The following is a 13,671-nucleotide window of genomic DNA, read 5'->3' as shown; positions in this document are numbered from 1 at the left end:
AGGGGAGGCTCTTTTATGACAATTTTAAAAGGCAGAGTCCAATGTAAGGAGGTAAATAATGTATTCTAGCCTCCCCAAGGTGTGGGGGGTTTTTTGTTTTTTTGTTATTTGTTTTTTTTCAGAGGGACTGGGCTCTGCTTCTGTTTCTCAACCCAATTCCTCCCTTTCCGAGTTGCAGAGTGTGTGGCAGGTTAGTTGCCTGACAGGATTCACCCTGCACAGCTGGGTGAATTTAATTGGTTTCCAATATCGTTAGCACCAGGCTCAGGGGAGAGGATGACAAATTTTCATTGTGTTTTGTCACCACTGATGTCACTCTCTTATTTGTCCGACAATGACAACAGAAAATGGAACCTGTTGTGTTTTGATTTGGTTTAAATCAAGATCCTGGTGACACCCTGGGTGCTGCGTATTTAGAGTGAGAAGCAAGCTAGTCTCCATGGCTGGAGCAGGAGGTAGGTCTTGGGTGGATGCTTGACCTGAACTGCAGCTGGATCGAACCCCAGTGCACCCTCCTCATCCTCAGGTTCAGGGCCTGGAGTGCCCTCGCTGGTGGGAACAGAGTGAGGTGTCACCCGCCGTTCAGCAAATGCCTGTTTGTCCCCTGCAGAATATGATCTGGAGCCCTGCGACGAGCCGGAGGTCCCAGCCTACAGCATCCGGAAGGGCCTGCAGTTTGGCGTGGGCGATGTCCTCACCTTCTCCTGCTTCCCTGGGTACCGCCTGGAGGGCGCCTCCCGCATCACCTGCCTCGGGGGGAGACGGCGTGTGTGGAGTTCGCCTCTGCCAAGGTGTGTTGGTAGGTGGTCATGTGCTTTCATTTTGCTTGGTTGATTCTTGCGCTGTGCTGGATTGGCGAGGTGGGCAGGGCAGCGCGGCGTCCCCCCGGGGCGGCAGCTCTCGGCGTGCAGGCTGGAGGGAGCTAGAAGGAGCCTCAGCCCTGGCAGCCCTTGAGCAGGGCTGTAGGTGGCGAGGGGAAGGACAGATGGAAGGCTGCAGCCCCCTCCCCGGCTGGAGCCGGCCCGTGTGCGTAGCAGTTGGGGTCACCCGCCAGCAGCAGCAGCTCGGTGTCTCGCAGCCCGTCCGCAGCGCTGCCTCGAGCCCCTGTAATTGTACACGTGAATGACCTAGCATCCCTTTGGGGCTAGTTTCTGTAAAACAGCAGCATTTTAGGGCCACCTCCCTTTGAATCAGAGTGCTGTAAAACTTAACAGTCCGGATGTGAAAGCTCCTTCAGGGTGGGCGATCCTAAGCAATGCAAATTTCACTTTAACGTGGAGGTCTCTGGGAAACCAGAGGCTCTGGCTCTTACCTTCTCCTCCTCATCCTCCAGAGGTTCCTTGCTTGTACCTTTTACTTCCTGTCCCCTAACCGTTGCGGGTCCTCTTTGCAGCCCTTCCAGCAATTATTTATACAAATAAATAAGTTGAGGGATAGAGGAGAGGAAAAAGTCATCTGCAACGCTGAGCAAGTTTCTGGCTGTCATCCCTGATGCAAATGGGCTACAGACAGTTTTGTCTGGCAAGGTCTGCAGAACATTCCCCCCTCCCCAGCCCACAAAACACTCTCCAAGCATAACGGTTACTGTAAAAGAACAAAAGCAGTAATGTGCTATAGCAAGAAAGCAGGAAGGAAGAGGGACATTGCCAATGCCTCAGGCCTTTGCAAAAGGAAGATTTAACTTATTTTTATTTTTGGTGTGCAATTTAGTAGGAAAATAGTCAGTACACTGCTGTTGGGTTGCTTACCCAGAGCACCAGGAAGGATTAATTCGGACCAGGTTCCTTACCTGTTTGCGCTCTGGCAAACCCTGCCAGCTAGATGTTCCTCATCTGTAGTAGCGACCTTTGAGGGCCATTTTCAAGACAGCATTCCAGCAAGAGCCAGGCTACGTTCTCAGCCTGTTGAGCTTCGCTTTTGAGTCCTGTCATACTGGCTGCATTTCCTGGCACTGTTTAACGCCTAGGTCACAGGGCCGCATCATCCTGCTGTGACAAGTAGTCTCTTCAGGGCGTGAACAATAATCACGATGCAGAGAAAGCTAATCAGGGGAGTAGAAATCAAAAAGAGTCATAACACAGCTTTAAATTTGATGTTCGAAAATCATCACTAAGTAGGAACAGCGGCTTCCATTTGCCCAATTCCCTACTGCATTTGGTTTTGAATTAGCCTGTGTGGCAGTTTGTGCAGAGCCCTGGTGACAGGGTGACAGCCTGTTCCAGGATGCGCACCCAGCTCCGTGCTAGCCCTTTTAGAAAGAATACAGAGGGGAATTTGAGACTTGTCTATTAAAATCAGGGGAGATTTAATTGTTTTTGCCAGACAACCCAGGCACTTTGTATTCAATTCCTGTTCTAGAGATGGATCTAGAGAGAAACGAGAGTGGGTTTGTTCCTTTGACCACCCTCTCTCCAGGGTAAGAATTGTTCCCTCCGTCAGCCCAGATCCCGAGTGCTGGTGCCTCCAGCATCGTCCTTGGATAATCTGTGTGCTAAGGGGAAAGTCAGGCTTTCCGTGCATGGCGTGAGGGGAGCAGGGAACCGCCTCTGACACGCTCTCGTTCTGCCTGTCTGCTGCTGCTTTACCTTCCCTCGCCTTTAGCGAGGGGGCTAGCAGATGCTGTAGAGTCAGTGCAGAAAGTTGCACGGGCACCGTGGTGGTTTCCCTCCATCGCAGCAACTTGGTATGCTGCAAAGGACTTGTGAGGATGGAGCAGAGCTAGCTAATCAGAAAAGCTGTTCTCGGGGCAAGTTGGAGTGACTCTCCGCAGTTGTGCATGCAAAACACCAGGACTCAAAGGAATGGGAAGCCAGGGTTTTACAGCTGAAAATCTTTCAGAGTAAATAGGCCGAGAAAACGACAACTCTGTGATTTGCTCATGTGGGAGCTAATCAGGGAGTAATGGAAAATCCTAAACACATGGTCATTGCAGAGCAAATTTACATGTGTTGGGGGACTGTATATATATGTAGCAAACAGGCTGCAATAGTCCTAGCTGAAATCAGGCACTCAGACAAGACGACAACTGCTGGCAAGAGGCGTCCTCTAAGGAGGACATCCTATGGATGCCTTGCTGCCATTTTGCAAGTGGGTCATCAAGCTGTATGCAAGTATCGCAGGCTTTTGCTTCTTCCCTGTGATAACAGCAGGTAAGACCTAATTTTCACATTGTCCTATGAGCTCTGGTACAGCTCTGTGCTGTCACGGTAGTACTGCTTGTTGTACTCAAATGCACTTGAATATCTCTTCACTGCTTTGTATGGTGAGGACGTATGCATAGCAATCCTATTATACTCGCAGTGGCACGTTCTTAGAAGAGAGAGACTGTGTCCTTAAAAGCGTGCAGTCAAAATATGTAAAATTGAGAAGTAAAGGGTGGTTGTTTCAATTTTTTAAAAGTGTTAAGCCCAGGTCTCCTGACACCCAAGATAGGTCAAAACTCCAAAGCTATCTTCCTCCTCCAGCTCTAAAGAGGATCGTTTTGCCAAGTTTTGAGTCACACAAATCTTCTAAATTCAAATTTGGCTCAGAATCAAATGTCGTTGATTCATGCTGCCCAGTGTAGAAAAGGAAGCAGAAATGTTGAAGGGGCAGAGAAGCCTCACTAGAAGAATTTGATAGAAGAGCAGCAGACAGCAGGTCAGAGTGAATAACAGCAGGAAGAGGACTCTTCTCTTTTTTTCTTTCATAACGAATAAAACCATTGCAGGTTGTGTCCTGTCGGTATTTCCAGGGAAGGGAGAAACAACTGCAGTAACATTAACTGTCCCTAGGCGTACCGGGATTCCCACATCAGCCCCTCCTCCTCTGCCCCCAGCCCCTTGTGTTTTGAACAATAAAGGTCAATTTTTTCCGTGTCACAGAAGAACCTGGAGCCCATTGTGGGCCTTTGAGTGATGTTTTGGGAGGAAACAAAGATGCATAAATTGGAACTGGCTTCTGAACCTGGGAAGCAAAGGATCTCAGCTTCTCTCTGTTTCGGGTGGAAATGGCTGCTAGCTGCAAAGCTGGGAATGAAAAAATTGAGAGAGTAAGGGATAAAGGGTCCTTTAAAATGCTGACAAATGGTGAGTTGAAGAGCTGAGGGCAGAATAAACAACAAAAAAAAGGAAATATCAAGTTTTGCCCTCTTTGCTTTCAGGAAATTATTTTGAGGAAGATTTTTTTTTTAATTCAGAGTGCTGTATAATTTGTAGTTATTTTGGATTTCACTGAGCATACCTTTCTGCACAAAGAGCTCTTGCACTTGCAACAGTCTGTTACCAGCAATCAGTGATGTGCTGTGTTGACTGTTAAATGAATACCGTTGAGTTTTATGTACTACATTAAATATAAAACTTGTATACATATAGGGTGAGCTTTGTCTGAACAACATGGCAGAAGGCTTTACATATTTCAATCTAATAATATTTTTAAAATTTGCTTCTGATTCATGAATCAGGAATGAACATAAACACATGCACTCTTTTAAGCAGGTGGTGACTTTCCCTGGATTTCAGAATGTATTTCTGAATTTGGATCCAAGGTAGCATTTGGGCACGCCAGCTTTGTGCGACTTAGTTTCACTCTCTATACAATGAGAGGATATTAATCTCTTCTAAAGGATGAGAGGTTTAATAATAGTAAAAGTGCTAGTAAGTACTATTTTCTTTACTAACTGCACTTGGAAATAGATCCATGGATATGTTAGCAGATGGGTATAGAAAGGAATGAGCATCTGTGGCCATTTGGAGGAATCACCTGCATGTGCTGTATGGCTAGACTATACATGTGGTTATTAAAATATATCTTTTTGTCTTTGTATAGCTGAATGTGGTTCATCTGTAACTGGAACTCAAGGCGTTCTGCTGTCCCCCAACTACCCAATAAACTATAACAACAACCATGAATGCATCTACTCCATCCAGACCCAACCAGGAAAGGGGATCCAGCTGAAAGCCAGGACTTTTGAACTGGAGGCAGGAGATGTCCTCAAGGTAATTCTTCTCCCTCTGGCGATGAAGGGTAGTGCTGCTGAGAAACGAGAGCAAGGTCTGAAAGGGAAGTGATGTTCTAAAACGGTAACAGAGTTAGCTGTAGCTAACCTCTGGAAAATGCCACCCAGGCCCTGTCAGTGCTGACAGTTTAGTGGTGGTTTTGGTAATCTGGATAAGCCAGAATACTAGGAATTGTATTGACATCTGCAAAAATGTCCTTTGTACCGCAGTGACTGGTTACAGCAGTCACTTCTGTGTCATTAAATGAATGAATCGCAGCGTTTTTGAAGACAGCAGCAAGGTTCCTGTGGACCAGGCTCTATTCCAGGCAGTGGAGCTAGAACAGTAACTGTGTGTATCCTCTCTGAGGTTGGAGCAAGACTCAAGTGATGTGTGAAACAGTATTTTCTAGCCTGTGGATACCAGCTAATTAGCTTTTATCACTGCTGTGCATTAGTTTGCTGTGCTTGAAGACATACTCTGTAATCTTAGGGAATCAGCACCTCTGAACCTCACTAATTCATGCCAGTCTCTGCAGCTGCACCAAGACAATAGCGAATGTCCTTTGCATGTCAGCCTATTTGTTAATCTGAGACTTCAGTCTGCTAATGAATGTTTAAAAAAAAAAAAAATCCATATCCTATAAAAACGTAGATATCTTGGCTATATCACTGTGGCCTCTGCTGTGAAGTCTTTACTGAGATGGAGAGAAGGCTTCACTCTTTGTTTTATGTATTGTGCTGTACTGTTTGTTTAGTTTATCAAGCATCTTTTGAACTCAGTAAAGGTAATGGAAAGAGCCCATATGGAAAATAAGAGGTTATTTTTATTTTAAAGCAAAATACTTTGCATGTGAGAGTGAGTAGCTAGGTAAAGACAGGCTTTAACCCAGCATCTTTGGACACCACACAGAGTAACAGAAATTGTACAATTCAAAGTGTATAGAAATACCCGTTAACTTCAGAAGAATAACATCATTTTAGAGATTTACTGGAACGCCAGGCAGCCCTCCCTTGCAACTAAACTTCAGTTCTTATCTGCACCATCGTACAGTGGAAACTGTTAACACGTGAGGGACCATGAGGTTCTTAGCATTATTTTTGTGTTTCTAAGAACCAAGGATGATTTGCCCCAAAAAAGGGATTATTTAAATGCAGAACTCCAGATCCAAACTCTTCAACATTCCCATACTCAGTCTTAGATTCATCTGCATTTACAAGTTTCAGGATCCTATATAGGAGGAGACAAATCCAGGCTGATGAAATCTATTAACCACAAAGAAATGTTTTCTGTAGGAGGCATTATTATTACAAGATGCATGCTGCTGTGCTAAGCCATCTTCCCAGAAGGCATCTCTGTCCTTATCTAAGTGCCATACTTTGCTCTATGTCATCCACGTATTTTCAACTCAGAATCGCTGGAAAGAGAGATTTCCAGCTAATGCAAAGAGTATACTAGTTATGAAAGAACTGGTGCTTTCTCAACAGTATTGTCAGCAGCTTTTCACATATTCCTAAAGAAAGTTGCTATCAATCTCCACTAGTGAGAAGTTGCCTTTTATTCTCATAGAGAATCATCCTATCCACGAGAAATTTTTTGTTTTGTTTTTAACAATATTGGAGTCAAGACACATTTGTGAGATGTTCTAGAAGGAAATATTTTTTCCCTGTAGCTGTGCTGCACCTTTGGAAAGAGAAACTTGTTCAGAAAACACAGCAGTGAGTGCAGTATAAGCAGAGGTGTAAGGAGAAAGACATGCATCCTTCAGGGTGTGAATCCTGCTCCTCAAATGAGCATCATCATAAAGCATTGTAAAGTCAGACTCTTAGTTTTAATAATCTCACTGGCTTCAAAAAGCTGACTGTTTGCACTTTTGGAGGATTTGGCCCCTGATTTATCAAATAAAAGGTGTTTTTCAGTGTGTGTTTCTTGTTCCTCCTAGGTCTATGATGGCAGCAATAGCTCTGCTCGCCTGCTGGGTTCCTTTAGTCGCACTGAAATGCTCGGCACCAGTATAAACAGCACTTCCAGCACCATGTGGCTGGAGTTTATCACCAACAGCGAGAACACGAGTAAAGGCTTTGAGCTGCAGTTTTCTAGTAAGTCTTAGGCCCATATCCTTGTGAAATGGGAATCCTAGTTGTAATAATGTATTTTTGTGTTACAGTTGCATGACTAGACAAAGCAGTCCTTTCCCAAAAGATGTTGTCATCTAAAGTGCATTGAGAGCAGAGGAGATGATTATGTTGGCAACCCTGTTGTGAATGAGCCGGAGGCCCTACAGAAAGTTTGGGTCAAAACTGAGATACGAGATCTCTGGAATCTTGCTCAAGTCTTAAGCAAAAAATATAATTCTCAGTATAATGTTTCTTCTTTCCAGGAAAAGATTGGGAGAAGAAAATATTTAATACTGCATGTGTTAATGTTTTCTGTCTTTTAAATATCTTGTGAAAACCGACACTGTTTCTCCTGCCCCAGGTTTTGAACTCATTAAATGTGAGGACCCTGGCATCCCACAATTTGGCTACAAGGTCCATGACGAAGGACACTTTGCTGGCAGCTCTGTGTCCTTTAACTGTGACCCTGGCTATACCCTGCGAGGAAGCAGGGTGCTGGTCTGCCTGACGGGGGAGCGGAGAGCTTGGGATCAACCCCTGCCAACCTGCGTCGGTGAGACAGCTCTTGCTTTCAAGTCCTCTCAAAAGTACTTTGCCTGTGGGCTTCATGCTGGACACCCTCTCTTCCTCCTTAGCTAACGCGTGTGACATTGACTCTAGTATTGATTACACCCATCTACATCAAAAGAGACAGTGCTAAGGATCCCTTGTAAGGTGTCTTCAGATCGAGAGCGCTGATCTCTGCAAAATGTCTACTGGCAGTCTTAACATGAAACACTGTGCTCTGAGCCCTTCAGCACAGTTTTAACAAGGTTTTTTGCTTCATGGTGAGGACTCAACTGCTTTTCCAGTCCTTGTCCTTTCGCTGGAATGTGTTAAATAGAGTGGCAGTTTCTGATAATGGCAGATATCAGCATGTGTCCAGGCTTTTGACAGTTCAAAGTCAGGTTTATTTGAGAGCTACATGACATTTGATCCCAGATATTTTAATTCCCTAAGTTAGCCGCCTCTTTGCTAAGTCCTGCATTCCCCTTTTCCCATAAGTCTCCAGAAGGATATGCTCTTGCCTAGAACGCTATGGAATTATGGTTTGGGTATCTAAATGAAGTCCTGCTGGTCTGTTGCTCATTAACCACATAATTAACCAGTGTTTTCAGGACACAGTGATGCTCTTACAGACTTGCTCCTCTTAGAGATCTCAGCAACCACCAGGCTGCTTTCATGGGTGTAAGCGCTGTGCTCAGACATTGGTGCTCTGAATTCTCCCATGAGTCAGAACCTTTTGTATGCTGTAACCCTCTGCTGAATTTTAGCCTTAATTATTGAGGTAAAAAGGCAAATTTCAGTGATTCACCCATCTTCTTAACCTTTACCCTATTTGCTCTATGTATATTGTGTACGATAGTCGTGTCTATTTGAGTATGTGGAAACTCAGAATTTTGATGGACACATTATGAAAACATTAAAGAGCCTCAAGTTTTTTGGAAATTCAGTTAGCAGATACATAGGTATGTTGACTTCGTTTTGTCACGCTTACAAATTAAGACTTTTTGCAGATAGAGGGAGAATCATTGAGCTCTTTCACCCCATGTGTGAATTAGGGAAAGAAGTATGCTGGCAGGCTCTGCCTTTGTTCACTGCGAAGCCAAAAAGATGGGGGGAAGTTGTTCTTCACTTTGACAACATGTCAGATTTTAGGAACATGCACAGAAGTGCAGAGCTATTCTGATGACTCACTACTTTAGCTGAATTAAGTGATTCTCCTTATCTTTAGTTTGTAAGGTTTGAGAATCTCTTTAAGTGGCAAGAAATTCTCTCTGTTGTAATCAGGATGAAATTTGCATTGTTGCCAAGTAAGAACCATAATATGTCATGAATCTTCTAACTAACCCATATGTTTCTTACAGCTGAGTGTGGAGGTACTATCAAAGGAGAGTCGTCAGGACGGATACTGTCTCCCGGCTACCCGACACCGTACGATCATAATCTTAATTGTATTTGGACAGTCGAGGCAGAAGCTGGATGCACGATAGGGTGAGTTGGGAGGTCGGGGGCTCTTCACTCCTGGTTTTTACATGCAGCTGTTCTTCAGTGAGGTGATGGTTTACTCTCTGCTTTCCTAGCTTGAGGTCGGAGCTAAAAGGTTTGGTTAACTTTGTGTTGCTGGGTTCCCAAATTCCTTAGGCACCGCTGAAATCCCCCAGTAGTTCTGCTGTAGAAAACCTGATTTTGATATCTTAAATGTAGCTCTACTAAGTTAATGGTTATTGTAGTTTGTTTTATTTTGCATGTACAGCTTCTTTTTCCAGTAGTAGATCAGTAATTATATAAAGTGGGTAAAGAGAATATAGTGTCACTCTGAGAGTCACAAATGAGAGAGCCAGTGCTGGTTTATCTCCTTGCCAGATTGGAAAGCATCACTTCTTCCCCCTTCACTTTTGCTTTTTAGCCGTGTATGGCCTGTGCCTGTAACATTTATTGTGCCAAGTGGTGGTGAACCCAGATTATTTGCTATTTCTGCCTGTGATACTACTGTATTAAAATAACATCTGAAAGCTTTTAAATGTATGTATAGTGTAAATGCCCTTCACCCCTTCACTTAAAGGATGTATGCAGAAACAACTCTTCTCCACTAGACTACAGTGTTGAATTTCCAAGCAATATCTGACATGTGTCCAAGTGGCATAATCCTAAAATGAGGACGTGTATATAAAATTGCTTGGAAGATCACATCCAAGCAAAGGATAATGCAAGGCAGTTACGGATTTGTTTCCTCTCCCATTTGTGCTGCCAGAGGAAATTAACACTGAAATGGGTGAGCTCTGTCAAGTTGCTTTCATGTAAATGAATGAACAGTCAGGCATAGGGGTACCCAGATGTAAGTGGACAGCTGGAAAAATGAGACCTTGGTTTTCATCTTCTAATTGCATTGTTTTATGATTTTAATAATAAAAAAACAGGTAAAATGTAATTATCCTCCCAAAGGGAAGACTCAAGATGGTTTCTAAACATCTGGTCTATACAGAGACCCCAGACAGTTTTCTCCTGCTCTTCTGACTTTTCTTATTGTTCTGTTATCACTTTGCTTTTGGAAAATGGCAGTTTGAAATGTTAATTTGTTTATAAGTTATGTGAACTTGGCAGTTAGGTAAGCATGGTATTGAGAACATTTGGCTCATAAAGTTACTGCAGCCACCAGCAGAATCCAAGCAGTTTTCTACTTTGTGATACTTCATCTGTGATCTCTGCTGCTCACTGTTATTCCCACACTGAAATCTGCCCCAAGCTCTGCCAAGCCTTTTCCGCACTGCTCTGTATATACCTATATATTTCAGTCAGCTGAAGCCATCTTCAACAGAAAACAAGTATATTTGCAAGTAAAGTTTTTGCTAATTGATGGAACTTGGATGGAGCAGGGTAAATTACAAGGTTTATTCAGTAGCAATCCCCTGCTCTCCCAGGTTCTCCCAATCATTTCTAATACTTGTTAGTTGGTGCGTCAGCCCCGTTCCTGTGCTGACCTGAGACCCGTTCCTGTTGCAGGCCTGCACTTGTTCGGTGTTCTGTCAGTGCACTTCTGTCTTCACCATAGCTTCCTTGCTACATCAGCACTGATCTTCTCTTCAACAGAGACTGTTAATCATGCTGAGCTCTGTGGTGCTTCTGGTCAATGGATTTATGCTGGAGATAAATTTGATCTAGTATTTTCGGTTTTACTTAATGCGGAAATTCCCTCTGTTGGCTCTGCTCTTTAGTATGGTTCAATAATGGATGGTTTCTGGTATCAACCTATAAGAAAGAGCATAGTCAATGCGGTCTAATTCCTGCATGGGCAGCTTCCAGTGGTCTTTTTTTTTTTTTTTTTTTTTGAAGCCGCCTCTTTTTTCCTCTCTCCTGTAAAAGATTCTGAAAATTCCTATGCAGACCTTTAACATGTTTTGCTTCGCAGAAGTATATTGACTCCTTTAACCAAGCTTATCTCCACTGATGTCTTTCTGGCATCCTTGTTGCAACTGTTGCATTCCAGTTACGACGCACATGGTCTACCAGGTTAATAGCACCTGCTGGCTTCCCTGCTTTCTGATGCAGGTGATAACCTCTCACTCCAGACCTTCAGTGCTAAGACCAGACATAAAGACTGCAGCAATAGTAGTGCTATTTTTGCCAACCAGCAGCAAAGCAATGATATTAGTTGGAGTTTAAACATACAGTGTGAACTTGGTTCATGTTTAAAGCATGGCATGACAGCTCACAGCAGTGAAGTGCATATCCCCAGAGCAGGCATTGCTCCCACACCTACTGCATACAGAACTCCAGAGCTAGGCATCTGTGATGAATATGACCCTCTTTGACACACAGGATTTAGCAGTAAGGCCTGATTATTCCTCTCAGATTTCCCCCCCCTCCCCCCCAACTACTCTGGGCATCAGTAGCAGAGTTTATATCTGGGCAGGGCTTTGCCTGTATGAATTAATCTGGAGGATGAAGTAAGCATGAAACCCCTCTTCCATGCTTCCCAAGACTGCCTCATCCCCACGATGGCTTCAGCAGGTGAGCTTTACTCATGCACATAATCCTATCCACCTGTGTAAGGGTGCACAAATGAGCAGAGCTGTATGCTTGCGTTTGCAGGATCAGCCAGAGGCTTGAAAGGGGCCAAGACTGAAATGAAATGATGCCAGGCAATAGTATGGTAATATACCTTGTGACCCCTCCTTTCATCAGAGAGAAAAGCTCCCTTCTTCTCCTCCTTTATTTGGCAGCTCAAACAGAACAGATGATCTCTGGGTTGTTGAGAGAGCACATTTTCAGCAACTTCATTTTTATGGTAATCCATTGGAAAAATAATCCTCTTCACGCATGATACAATTGTATAAAGCCCTCATTTATAACTTGCATTAAAATTAATCACCAAAGCCTTTTGAATAAAGCTGTATCTGCACAGAACGATGGGAAGGAAAGGAAGAAGAGAAGGATAGAAAAATTAGTCTGTCCGTTATTGCCACGAATGTTAAAGGGTTGCACTTCGAGAGAGGATTAATTGTGTGCGCATGCTTGTCCTGAGAGACTCTGGGAAGAGGAAGGGGAAGGAGAAAGGGGAGGATGTACTGGAGAATGAATGAAGCTTGCCTTCAAGTGCTGCTTGCATGGCTGAGAGTAAATATACGGTTAGAGGTGGCAGTGGCATTTTATTGCATAGCAGCAATCTCGGTGTCATCAGAGAGTTTATTGATATTGCTAACCCTAGTCTAATGAATGGTGCTCTATTGACAGGTTCATTTTTCACAGTTTCATCTAGAAATATGGGTAAAAATATCTTGCTGTTGCAGTTTGCTTCTGTGGAGAAGACTTCTAGGGGTGTAGCATTTAACAGCTTTACATTTGGGAACCCTCTCCTGGCCGAGAGGATGATGGCGCAAAGCCCTGCAACCTGCTGTTACGGTGAAAGACCTACAGTTTGGCGCGGGCTGTACGGGCATCAGCCAGCGCGGCTGTCGAGCTGTGTTCGGCTGCTGAAGCCATCTCAGGGTGGGAGCTCAGCCTCCTGCACAGCCAAGCCGAGCTGGGGAGAGCCAGGGCTCGGGTGGGAGACCGGGAGACTGGAGAAAGCCCCAGGCTGGTCAGGCAAGTCGTGGGGCTGCTCTCTGGATAGCTGGGGCTAAATGGCTCATCAAAGAGTGCGCAGACTGGGCCTCCTCCTCCTCCTCTCTGTTCCTTGCTAAGCTGGGAAGCATTGCCCTCTGTCACCTATATATATAGCTAAAATTCCTAATTTGCTTTTAGCTGCATTTTCATGCACGTAATTGCGATTGTCAGTGCAAAAATAAAACCCTCTTCTCACCATTGTCTGCTGAACTGGTTGCTCTGTCTTGTCTTAAATTAAGCCCTGCTGGGAATAGAATCAGGCTGATAGAAAAATCATGCTGTAAAGTTACAGATGTGCCTATTGAATAGATTGATTTGCTCCAGAGAACACCAGTTCTTCTTAATAAAATCAGCTATCCCAATAGATGCCTGAAGTAAGCAGCATTGGATAACCTGTGCCTTGCCACTGCGTCATCTGCTTATCCTGCTGAAAGCATCCTCCTTGTTGGTAAATCCTGCCTGCAAGTTGCTTCTTAAAAATAAATTAGGGAAGAGAGTTGCTGTGGCCAGCAGTTAGCCTTGGTCCCACTGGGACTGTGCTCTGCCAGGCAGTGGGACGAGCCTGAAGGATTGCAGGGTGCCAGCCCCACCTCGGTCTCTCCCAGTGTCTCCAGTTACTCCAGCATCTTTCGCCGTGAGTTTTCTCTGGCAGTTTAGGCCAACTAGCACAGGGTAGCCCAAAAGCAAACCTCGTCAGGCCAAGGCACCTGTAGAGAGTGGCTCTGCTATAATCCATTCTTATTTTCCTTGAGTCTGGCGCTTTTCACTTTGCTCAAGGTCTCCGTGCTAGGTAGATTTATGATTCAGCTCTTTTGGATTCTGTCGGATTCTGTGGATGTCATTTTGTTGCTGAGTACATTGCAGTATATATATTTTTTTTATGGTTCTACCTTATTTATTTATGTCTGCCCCGGATAAATGGGAAAGCAGCC

At 44.3% G+C, this 13,671-nt stretch overlaps 1 protein-coding gene across 1 annotated transcript in view; it reads left to right on the top strand.

Annotated features, from left to right (window-relative positions):
* Positions 1-13,671, top strand: part of CSMD2 (CUB and Sushi multiple domains 2) — a 334,099-nt gene that overhangs the window by 218,779 nt on the left and 101,649 nt on the right. The window contains 5 exon segments of the mRNA XM_067311607.1: positions 611-799; positions 4,807-4,976; positions 6,919-7,075; positions 7,455-7,646; positions 9,001-9,127. Of these exon segments, the coding sequence (XP_067167708.1) occupies positions 611-799; positions 4,807-4,976; positions 6,919-7,075; positions 7,455-7,646; positions 9,001-9,127 (835 nt within the window).

This window comes from Apteryx mantelli, chromosome 27 (genome assembly GCF_036417845.1).
Source record: "Apteryx mantelli isolate bAptMan1 chromosome 27, bAptMan1.hap1, whole genome shotgun sequence".
NCBI lineage: Eukaryota > Metazoa > Chordata > Aves > Apterygiformes > Apterygidae > Apteryx > Apteryx mantelli.
The sequence above is the reverse complement of the archived record's forward strand: the minus strand, read 5'-3'. Positions and strand labels throughout refer to the sequence as shown.